This window comes from Myotis davidii, unplaced genomic scaffold (assembly GCF_000327345.1).
Source record: "Myotis davidii unplaced genomic scaffold, ASM32734v1 scaffold479, whole genome shotgun sequence".
NCBI classification, from domain to species: Eukaryota; Metazoa; Chordata; class Mammalia; order Chiroptera; family Vespertilionidae; genus Myotis; species Myotis davidii.
In genome coordinates this window covers 258,854-271,012 of record NW_006289825.1, presented here as the reverse complement: position 1 = coordinate 271,012, position 12,159 = coordinate 258,854, and the positions used below count along the sequence as shown (strand labels likewise).

Sequence of the window (12,159 nt, the reverse complement as noted above, 5' to 3'; positions counted from 1 at the left end):
ATTAGTAAGACTAGCGGCCTGATGCATGAAATTCATGCAAGGGGCTTGGCCCTCGCAGCTGTGGTGGCTTGCCTCAGCCCTCACAGCCCCGGCTTCATCTGGAAGGTCGTCTGGAAGGATGTCTGGAAGGTTGTTCAGCTGTTCGGTCTAACTAGCATATTATGCTTTTATTATTATAGATATTTGGAATCTGGCATGTATTTTACATTTATGGCACATCTGAATTTGGACCAACCATATTTTAAGTACTTAACAGTCACAGAGGCCAATGGCCACCATATTTGGACAGCACAGTTCTAATGTGTACATTAATGCAGTGTTTGGGGTAAATTCACATTTTTTTGGTCACGTCTGTATGTTTTCCTTTAAATTGGCTTTAAAAAATGCATATATAAATTCAACTAGTATTGACCAAGCACCTGCTACATGCTACAACCCTGTAGTAAGTGCTTGGGATACTGTAGTGAAAGGGGAGTCCCTGCTAGTACCAAGCCCCTCTCATTACAGACCTATAACTGATGGTCCAAACTGAGACGCTTTTTGAAAGTGAAAGGGGGTATGCTGTTAATAATTAAGCTAAATGACAAACAAAGCAGCTCACTCTCAGGCATATCAGGATTTATTGACTCCATTTTTATTTATTTTTAAACAATGATTTAGCCTGGCTGGTGTGGCTCAGTAGTTGAGTATCAACCTATGGACCAGGAGGTCACAGTTTGATTCCAGTCAAGGGCATATGCCTGGGTTGTGGGCTGGATCCCCAAGGGAGGGCATGCAGGAGGCAGCTGATCAACGGTTCTCTCTTGTCATTGATGTTTCTATCTCTCTCCCTTTACCTTCCTCTCTGAAATCAATAAAATACATTTTTAAAAATAAATATTTATTTTTTTAAAATTATTGATTGATTCATTTTTAGAAAGAGAGGAACACTGATTTGTTATTTCACTTATTTATGTACTTACTAGAGGCCCAGTGCATGAAATTCGTGCACAAGCACGGGGGGCGGGGGAGGGTTCCCTCAGCCCAGTCTGCACCCTCTCTAATCCAGACCTTGGAGGATGTCCAACTGCCAGTTTAGGCCCGATCTAACTGGCAGTCGGACATACCTCTCGCAATCTGGATTTGACTCCTGGAATAAGGTAGCACCTAAGCACTTAATTTCTGGAGGAAGACAACCAACTTGGAATTGTATCTTAAGGCATTTATATGTTTACTAGAGGCCTGGTGCACAAAATTCCTGCACAAGGGGGTGTCCCTCATCCTGGCCTGCACCCTTTCCAATCTAGAACCCTTCGGGGGATGTCCTAAACTGGCAGTCAGACATCTGTCTTGCAATTCAGGCCCGCTGGCTCCTAACCACTCACCTGCCTGCCTGCCTGATCACCCCTAACCGCTCTCCCCGATGGCCTGATCGCTACTAACTGCCTCTGCCTAGGCGCCCCCATCACTGTGGCTTTGTCCAGAAGGAGGACCAGACCCGGTCTAATTAGCATATTACCCTTTTATTAATATAGATTGGTTGATTTTTTTAAACAAATTTTTAAAAGATTTTTTAGCCCTGGCCGGTGTGGTTCAGTGGATAGAGCGTCGGCCTGCGATCAACTCTGGGGAGAAGGTGGCCCTCTGCAAGGCAGGAAGAGAGCTCTTACCAGGAACCGAGTCAGCCAGCACCTTAATCTCAGACTTCAGCCCCCCAGAACTCCGAGAAAATAAATGTCTATTGGTAAGCCACCCAGGCCCAGTGGGGAGTGTGCAGGAGGCAGCTGATCGATGTTTCTCTCTCATTGATGTTTCTAACTCTCTATTCCTCTCCCTTTCTCTCTGTAAAAAATCAACAAAATATATTTTTTTAAAAGATTTTTTAATTTGATTTTTAGAGAGTAAGGCAGAGAGAGAAAGAAACATCAATATGAGAATGCAACATTGATCGGCTGCCTCCTGCATGCCCCCTACTGGAGATTGAGCCTGCAGCCTAGGCATGTGCTCTGACTGGGACTCAACCAGCCACCTTTCAGTGCACTGGACGATGCCCAGCCAACTGAGCCACAGTGGCTAGGGCTATTGAGTGATTCTTTTTTTAAAATATATTTTTATTGATTTTTTACAGAGAGGAAGGGAGAGGGATAGATAGTTAGAAACATCGATGAGAGAGAATCATCCATCAGTTGCCGCCTGCACACTCCCTACTGGGTATGTGCCCGCAACCAAGGTACATGCCCCTGACCAGAATCGAATCTGGGACCCTTCAGTCCGCAGACTGACGCTCTATCCACTGAGCCAAACCAGTTAGGGCTTGAGTGATTCTTGTATGTGCCCTGACCAGAAAACCCACAACGTTGGTGTATCAGGATGATGCTCTACCAGTGGTTGGCAAACTCATTAGTCAACAGAGCCAAATATCAACAGTACAACGACTGAAATTTCTTTCAAGAGGCAAATTTTTTAAACTTAAACTATATAGGTAGGTACATTGTTATTAACTTAATTAGGGTACTCCTAAGACTTAGGAAGAGCCACACTCAAAGGACCAAAGAGCCGCATGTGGCTCGCGAGCCGCAGTTTGCCGACCACGGCTCTAACCAACTGAACTAACTGGCTAGGGCCTTGACTCTGTTTTTAAAAATGTAAACACAAAACAAATAAATAAAAAAGATAAGAAAAAAATGTAAACACATATCTCTACTACAGATGGAAAGCCAATATCACCTGCTAATAATAGATTAGTAAAACTAAAGTGAATGAAAATAAAACAATGCCAATGCTTTAAAATTCCAGCTAGAGCCCTAGCCAGTTTGGCTCAGTGGAGAGAGCATCAGCCTGCAGACTGAAGGGTCCCGGGTTCGATTCCAGTCAAGGGCACATGCCAAGGTTGCAGGCTTGATCCCCAGTGGGAGGTGTGCAGGAGGCAGCCAATCAATGATTCTCTCTCATCATTGATGTTTCTATATCCCTCTCCCTTCCTCTCTAAAATAAATAGAAAATATATTTTTTAAAAAGGTAAGATGATGGACAGGTGGATAGAAAAATAGATATGTGATAAAGCTTACTAACAGTGGGATCCAGGAGGTAGGGATATGAGTACAGAGATATTCTCTGTACAATTCTTTCCATTTTTCTAAATGTTTAAAAATTTCACAATAAAACATAAGGAAGAAAATCCTAGCCAGATCCTGTTGCTTTCTGCAGACTCTCAGTCTATGTCCCAACTGTGTTGGTGGAGGGGTGGTCCACCCAGCTCTTAAATGAGAAAGATGAGGGTTAGAAAATTGTTCAAGAGATATTAGCCACAGAGAGCAAGCCTCTCTCCTTGTTAGGTAATAAAGGATTTTAAGGATTGAAAAAAGGAAAAAAGAATGTGGTTCAATGTTATTTAATGCACCACCTAAAATTATCACCCAGATCATATTGTATCGTGGAGTTTGGTAAGCAGACTCTCCTTGTGGGTTCTTGTCTTATGAAGTTTGAAGAATAAAATTTGTGGACTAAAAGGACTCATTAGTAGAAGTGTGGAAATTTATTGGAAGCAAATACAAACTCTCGCGTAAGAAAGGGTCCCAAGGGGGTAACCAACTAAGCCCCTTTGTCTAAGGCAGTGGTTCTCAACCTTGGCTAGACATTAGAATCACCTGGGAATCTTTTTAAAAGCCTGATTTCTGGGACTCATCCTCTGGAAATTCTGTTTCTTTGTTACTAATATTGTGGCCTCACCCCATCACCACCAGAGGCTTGCCCCGATGACATCAACCGGTGCCCCTAATTCTGTTTCTTTGTTATGGGGTGGGGCCACAACATTAGTAACAAAGCAACAGAATTTCCAAGGATGAGGCCCAGAAATCAGGATTTTAAAACGATTCCCAGATGATTCTAATGTGCAGCCAAGGTTGAGAACCACTGACCTAAGGGTTTTAAGGGTGGAGATTTTAGGGGCGGTCCCAGGGGAAGATCTCAATAGATTTTAGCAGTTTTCCAGGTGTGTCCTTTCAGGATTGTGGTCTCCACTGATTGATTGGCCAGCACCAGGGCAGGGGGTCATTATTCAATGCAGCTGGTCAGTGAGGCTGATTTTGTTGCTTATCTGAACCTGGAGCAGAAATCCACTGACGCCTAGATGTTATCTCTAGGGAGGAAAGGTCAGGGGGTCCAAACCACATCCAAAAATCACCCTGGGTGAGGTCCCACCCTGCAATTGGTTGTCCATTGCTAGGGACTTGGGGCTTTCCATCACGGTGACCTTCTGCACTTGGCCCATCACCCTTGCTCTCCTCAGGTCTCACTGCCTACCACATTAAGTCATGCTGGGTGTAGGGCAGAGAAAGGGCATGACCAAAACAGGAGAAAAGGCTTCATTTGGTGAACATGGCCTTTGAGTCAGTTTTCAAATTAGGATAATTTGAAAGATGGTGGGGGGTGGGGGTGGGATGTCATTCTAGAAAGAGGTCACTGTGAGAGCAAAAGCCTAGTGGTCTGGGGGAAGTGCACAGCCCCATCTGGCTACAGCATGGAGCAGGAAGCTGGATGGTGAACTGGGTAAGGTAGGGAGGGGATTTGGTCTGAATGTGAGAGTTTCAAGCCAGCTGACTAGGAGCTTGCTGACAAAAGCTTTCTTCCAGCCTCGCCTTTTACCTAATCTCACCTCTGGCCCCTGGAACTCACTCTCCAGCCACCATGTCCTCCTGGCTTTCAGACTCATCAGGTTCTCTCTTTCACTTGCTGTTGCATCCACCATCTCCTCCCTCACCTCAGGACTCAGTGCAAATGCCACCTGCCTCAAGATACCTTCCCTGACTCCCTAACAAAGGAGGTCCACTATCACATAACTGTGGGGACCCTGTTTAGAGTGCATCGGATGGTCAAGGCCATGCTGAGCCTGGGACGCAAAATCAGAATGTTCAAGGCTAAGATACCAAACACAGGTCCACAGACTATGTGCAGGTGCACAGCAAGTACAGCAATCTCACGGTCACTGTGCCCTTCTGTAGCCAAATTGATCAATGTCATTGTTGGCAACTGGCCTTGTCTAAGGAGTATAATACATGTAATTAACCAGCCAGTGTGCTGGGAGAGAAGCTCAGAGGTAGTTACTGTGTGAGGCGACAGAGGCCAGCCAGCGGAATGGACAGAGGAGTGGGCTGGAGAAGGTGAGGTGGGCACAGAGGATTATAGCTACTATGCAAGACTGAAGAGGCTGGAGAAGCAGCTGAGGCAGAGAGCTCAGGTGCCGTTACTATGTGAGGTGGTGAGTCTAGGGGGCAGCATGCAGCTGCTCAGATAATAACTGTGGATACAGAGACTGCTATACTGTGTAGGAAAAATATGTTACCAGCCAGTGTGTGGCTGCCTATATGGGGTTGCTGTAAGGATTGTTTTGTCTGATGGCTTATATGGCCAAAGCTTCTGCTTTAATAAAGACTCATTCTTACATACCCACAACTTCTCATGGCGTCTCTGTCTACCAACCGGCAGCCACAAGGTCCAGGCCCTGGCAAAGGGGCTCTGCCCCAGCAGTTAGTACATGGGCAGGATTTGAGAAGGAAGCTGGCCTGGCACTTGGCATAGCTGAGGAGAATTCAGAAGGAAATACGGACTCAGACAGCAGTGCTGTGCAGAGCTCTTGCTGCTCCTGAAAATGACCCAGGTTATTTCCCTCATTGCATGCCTCCCATGGAGGGACCTGGATGTTATAATACTAAGCAAAATGAGCCAGTCAGAGAAAGACAAATGTGGTGTGTGTTGTTTCCTTGCTTCTTGTCTCCCTGTCCCCACTGAACTGTCAGCTCCATGAGGATTGGGACTATCTTATTCAGTGATGTGTCCCCAGCACTAGAGCGCTGCCTGGCACTTAGTAGGTGCTGGGTAAATACTTATTAAGGAAAGGACTAAAATTATTTTTAAACAGAGGAGCGAGAAAATCTGACTCATGTTTTAAGACTCCCTCTGACTGCTGTGGCAAGAACAGCATGTGCATGTGTGGGCAGAGCAGGGAGATCTGGAAGGTCCAGGGAGTGATGATGGGGCAAGAATCAGGGTGGTGGCAATGGAGGGGCAGTGGAGAAGTAGTCAAAGTATATGAGGAAAGAGGGACATAAAAAGGCAATTAAGAGAGGGGTAAGGAGGCAGGGCCAGGGGAGTAAGGATGAGAAGGAGAGAAAAGTACATGACCTCTGGTTTTGATCATGGAGTGGGGGTGGGAAGAACGAAGACACAGGAGGAGGAGGAAAAAGGCCAAATTAATATCTAGGTTGCCTGATGGACATAGCAGGGATGATGTTCAGAAGGCAATAATAATTATAGTTATATAAAAAAGTAATTATAGTTATAGTTATAACTAGTACAGGAGATCTATGCTTACATTATCCACCACATATTCCAAATATTTATTGAGAACAACAGTGATTACGACAGACACGTCTATGCCATCACGAGGCTGATAATATTATTGACTCGAGACAGAAACTAAACAGATTAATGGACCAAGAAAGAAATACAGTAGGTCCTCGGGTTATGTCGGAGATCCGTTCCTACAGTGTGACATAACGCGATTTTCACTGTAAGTCAGAACCCTCCTACATAAGCACCTACGTCACTCAGGTGGAGCACATACAACAGCAGTAATGAAAGATAACAATTCCTGAGCTTTACTTGTGATAAATAAATTAAAAAAAAAACCATAAAGCACATATGTACATACGTCGAAATTACGGAACTTTTTTTTTTTATAAATAAATGGGAAATGGTGACGTAACCACAAAATGACATACGTCGAGTCCGATGTAACCCGAGGACTGTATATACTTTAAGGTTAGGTAGTGAGAAATCCTGGGGTGGGGAGTGCGTGCGTGCGTGCGTGTGTGTGTGTGTGTAATGAAACAGGGTAAGGGACAGAGAGGAGAGATTATGTTGGACAGAGTCTGATGTCCAGTAAAGATTATATTTGGCCCTAGCCGGTTTGGCTCAGTGGATAGAGCGTGGGCCTGCAGGCTGAAGGGTTAGATTCCGCTCAAGGGCACATTCCCAGGTTGCAAACTTGATCCCCAGTAGGGGGCGTGCAGGAGGCAGCCGAGCAATGATTCTTTCTCTCTCATTATTGATGCTTCTATTTCTCTCTCTCTTTGAAATCAATAAAAAAAATTTTTTAAAAAGAAAAGAATCCCAAAACACCAATCAGAAAGAATACATGTACCCCATGTTCATAGCAGTGTTATTTACAATAGGTAAGATCTGGAAACAGCCCAAGTGCCCATCAGTAGATGAGTGGATAAAAATGCTGTGGTACATTTACACAATGGAATACTATGCGGCTGTAAATAAGAACTCTCACCATTTGACAGCATGGATGGACCTGGAGATTATAATGCTAAACAAAATAAGCCAGTCATAGAAAGACAAATACGGTATGATCTCACTTATACGTGGGATCCAATGAACAAATAAACTGATGAACAAAATAGAACCAGAGTTATGGATACACTAGAGGCCTGGTGCACGAGATTCATGCATGGGGGAGGGGTGAGGGGGTCCCTCAGCCCAGCCTGTGCCCTCTCACAGTCCGGGACTCCTCGCTCCTTACTGCCCACACCTGCAGTGTAGGTGGGAGAGGTTCCTGCCACCACCGCTGTGCATCCAGCCCTCAGCTTGGCTTCTGGCTGAGTGGCACTCTCCCTGTGGGAGCACACTGACCACCAGGGGGCAGCTCCTGCATTGAGTGTCTGCCCCCTGGTGGTCAGTGCACATCATAGTCGTTCCCCCATCTGATGAATTGCATATTATACTTTTATTATATACTAGGGGCCTAGTGCACGAATTCATGCACCTTGAAAGGAACTGTGGGCTGCGAGGCTGTGGTAGGCACAGGAGTGAGTCTCAGCTCATCCTCCATGCCCCTGCCCAGCCCCTCCCACTGCGCTCCCAGTCCCCTGTTTGCCGGCTGCTTTGCTCCTGTTACCACCACTGCCACGCGCTGATGGCACCAGCCCAGCTCGCACCTGAGTGATTGGGGCTGGCGCTGGCAGCAGGTGCAAGTGGGGAAGGCACCGTCAGCGGATGCGAGCAGCGGCTACTGCCCCAATCGCCCCTCAGGAGCAGGGGGAGGTAGAGAAGCCCTCAGGGGCCATCAGGGCCAGCAGCTGCAGCCAAGTGATTGGGACTGTGGCACACGGGAGCAAAGAATTTTCGGTAACCACCAGAGGCTCGCCCCGATGACAACAACTGGTGCCTCGCCTTGGTCTGGTGCCCCCACTCACCTGCTCCACCATCTCACTGCAGCCAATGCCTGCCATGTTCTGCACACGCCCCCTGGTGGTCAGCATACATCACAGTGACCAGTTGTTTGGTTGTTCCAGCATTTGGTCTATTTGCATATTAGCCTTTTATTATATAGGATGATGATAATATTATTATATAGGATGGTACAGACTAACCTAACAGATATCAGAGGGGGGTAGGGGGGGTGCTGAGGGAAAGAAGAGAATAGACAAAGAACATATATGCATACCCCATGGACACAGACAACAATGTGGTTACAGCCAGAGGGAGAGGAGGTCAGGGTCTGGGTGGAGGGGCGCAAAGGGAGAAAATGGGGGACAACCATAATGTCAACAATTAAAAAAAAAACCTTAATGACAGAAAGTGGGTGGTTGATTTAGTACATGTTTAGGGAAAAGATCTAGATATCTTCAAAAGTTTCTATGAGGTGGGTTTCTTTCCTGTTATACAGAGAAGGGAAACTGCGGCAGAGGGTTAACGTGATGAGTCGCCAATGTAAGGACGAAAACTGCAACCGAGAGAGAAAGGACCTCAAGGTGGAAAAGACCTCGCGCAGAGGCCTCGGGAAACGGTTATTAATTGGGGAGAAGCCGGTGGGCCCATACATTGATCTATGATGTCATCCGGACGTTAGATAGCGTAACATTACCTGGGCGTAGTCCCATTTTCCTTCCCGGAGAGTTCCGCTGTTGGTCAGGCACGGTCTGTATCAAGTCTCTCATTGGCTACTCGCTCCGTCAATCCGTTTAATTATTCCAGCTTTCCGCCCGCCTTCCCGTTCCAGTCTCTGAGAGGTTGACGCGGCTGTCACTTCAGAAAGGTCCGCATTCCTTCCGCCTTTCTACAGCCGACCGGAGGCGAGGAAGGTGGATCCCAGGCGGCGCCCACCCCCGAGGCTCTGCTTCCGCCTCTGATTGGCTGCTCTGGGTGCCCGTCGCTACGCCACCCGGTGCTGATTGACTATCCTGCCGCCGCTCTGCGCGGCGCCGGCCCCGCCCTCATCGGGTGTTTGTGGTGGGGCTGCGGCGTCGTGGATCCCGCCGGAAGCGCCAGGACAATGGGGACCCGGGACGACGAGTACGACTACCTATTCAAAGGTACGGCCGGTGGGGCACAAATGGACGAGGTGCCGGCGGCCAACAGGCGGGCCGAAGTTCCGTCTAGGCCGCTGGGCCCAGGTCGGAGCCCAGGACTTGGGGTCCGGCGGGACAGGCAGTTGAGAAGGCCGGGACAGGCTGGTCTCAACAGCTTTGGGCCGGCGTATGCGACCCTGCAGACTCGGCTGACCTGAGGGGCCTGAGGTTCCCTGGATGCGCCCAGGCAGGGCTGGAGCCCAGAGGAGGTGGGGCCCCCAGCGGTGGGAGAGGCCGTTGGGGGCGAGGCCTCGGGAGGGGACGGGACCGCCCCAGCTTTTGAGGGCGGGTCTGGGTGGAAAGCTCCATTGGGGGTGGGGGTGGGGGTGGAACCATTGGAGGCGGGGCTAGGACGTTGTGGGCGTGTCCAAGAAGAGGGCGGACGGATGGGGCGGTGCTCTTCACAGGGTGGGCGTGGTTAGACTTGGTAGGAGCACCTTTAGAGGCGTGGCCGAGAAGGGAGGCGTGGACTCTGCGGGTTGAGACGTGTGTTGGGGGACACCAGATTGCGTGGAGGGGTGCCTGGCGTGGGAGTGGGGACTGTGTGTTGGGCCCAGGCCTGGTGGTTAACAGCAAGTTATCTCTCTTACCTCTTAGAACTCTTTTTTTTCAAGAGGTATATAAATCGCTTAATGATTACTCATAATAGTGGATGATACACAAAAAATTCCCATCTATAATTTTATCTGGCACATAAGGCTTCATGAATTTGCGTATCATCCTTTCGCATGGGGCCTTGCTAATCTCTATCATTCCAATTTTAGTATATGTGCTGCGGGAGCAAGCACACACACTTAGAACTCTTAATAGCACCACCCAGTACCTGCACTTTTCTAAGCTCTTTACACACAAAAATTCATTGAAATCCTCACCACAACCCTGTGAGGTCAGTATTATCCAGTGTCTTCTTTTATGGACTTGGAAACAGGCCCAGGGAGATAAGGACATAGTGAATAAGTGTTAGAGCAGAATTTGAAACCAGGCCATTTGTTGGCTTTGCCACTTAGGGAGTGTATTTGGGGGAGCTTATGGCCAGGATCTGGGACTAAGGTACCAGACAGCTTCCTTCAACACAGCACGATGATGGCTTGGGTCTGGGCCAACCTTCTGGAGGATTTTCCCAGCCGGAGGGACATAAGGCTTTGTGAGCCTCAAGTATGGCCTATGTAGGTCAGGCAGCCATAGCTGGCCTGCAGCCAGTTGGGGAACTCCTTCACCCTGCCCCAAGCCGAAGAGACTTGCTACATGTTGCTAGAGTCCTTCATTTCTCAGCTCAGCTGGTTTAGGGGTCACTGGCTTTATAGTGCCTTCTGTGCCAAGCTGGACTTTGGCCAGGCCTTCTGCTGTCCTTGCTGGCTGTCAGTAGCTGCCCTTGAGAGCTAACTCCTGGGCCCACACAGGGTACTTTTAAAAAAATCCTCACCTGAGGATATTTTTCACATTGCCTTTTTTTTTTTTTAGAGAGAGAGATAGAGGAAGGTAGGGAGGAAGGGTTGGGAGAGAAAAGAAAGATAGAGACAGAGAGAGAAACATTGAAGTGAGAGAGACACATTTGATTGGTTGCCAGGGCCAGGGATAAAACCTGCAACTGAGGTATGTGCCCTTGATGGGAATTGAACCCACAGCCCTTCGGTCCACAGGCTGATACTATAACCACTGAGTCAAATTGGCCAGGTCCACATGGGGTACATTTGCTCTGCTGCCTGCTGTGTGAGAGTCTGCCTGCCACATTGTCTCACCTTAGAGGCAGGGGAAGCTCTGTTAGAGTTTTGGGGACTGATGACAGGTGGTCTGGACTCGAATCTTGCTACCCAGTCTGCCCTTAGGTGGCTGCTCCTGGATCAAGGTGGGGCATACACCTGGCCCTGGCATTGCCAGGGCAGGGAGCATTTCCCCTGTCACCCCTTCCATGTTTCTGTGTTCATTTGCTTGTTATTTTCAATTGTTTGCTGATATAAGTAAGTAATTCCAAGTGTTTGCACAAATCATCTTTTGCCCTTTGGGTTATTTCCTTGAAGTATGTTCCCAGAAGTTGTTACTGGGTCAGGGGCAATGGAGCAGCTGTGTACTTCCCAGGATTGGTCTCTAGTCCACTTCCTGGAAACACTAATTCCACTTCTGTAGCACCTGGCATGGGGGGATGGTGCCCGCCTGCCCTGCTTCCTTCCCCCACTGACCTCCTTTTCTGAGTCCATAAGGTCAGGGCTCTACAAACTGTGATCATCTGAGACCTCCTTGTTGGAGGACCCCCACCCCCACCTTTACCCTTTAACCCTTTGCGGTCCAATGTTATTTTTGGAATTCAAATAGTCTGGTCCAAATTAATTGACGGGATTGAATGTTGAACTTTTTAATGTTCTTATTGCTCGACGTTGGACCTGCTCCTAGCACCTGGTCTGTCGAGTCAGCCTCGAGGTTGGACCGAAAAGGGTTAACGTTTGTCTTTAAATTTACCCAGGTTTTCATTCTTTTAAATGGGAAAAGGAAAATCTTTTTGGCTCTGGCAAATAAAGAAGGGAGGAGGGAAGCCGGCAGGCATACCACAACCCCCACATAAATATGGAGAGTAGACAGATACATAAATATTCTGCACACCCTCCCGTCCCAGCCCCTCCTGAGACCCCATGGCCTGCAGAGTCAGGCCTGGGCATTAGAGAGGCACCCAAGACATGACTGCATCAGAAGAGTTGACCAGGGCCAGCTTTCTCCCTGACCCTGCCACCTGGTAAAGGCCACCCTTTAGCAGAAAAGGGGACAGTCATCC

The 12,159-nt window shown here is 48.1% G+C and overlaps 1 protein-coding gene across 1 annotated transcript in view; it reads left to right on the top strand.

Annotated features, from left to right (window-relative positions):
• The first annotated feature begins 9,230 nt into the window (after positions 1 to 9,230).
• RAB11B (RAB11B, member RAS oncogene family) overlaps positions 9,231 to 12,159 on the top strand; it is an 8,673-nt gene continuing 5,744 nt past the window's right edge. The window contains exon 1 of the mRNA XM_006762672.2: positions 9,231 to 9,359. Within this exon, the coding sequence (XP_006762735.1) occupies positions 9,320 to 9,359 (40 nt within the window). The 5' untranslated portion in view covers positions 9,231 to 9,319. The remainder of the gene's footprint in view (positions 9,360 to 12,159) is intronic.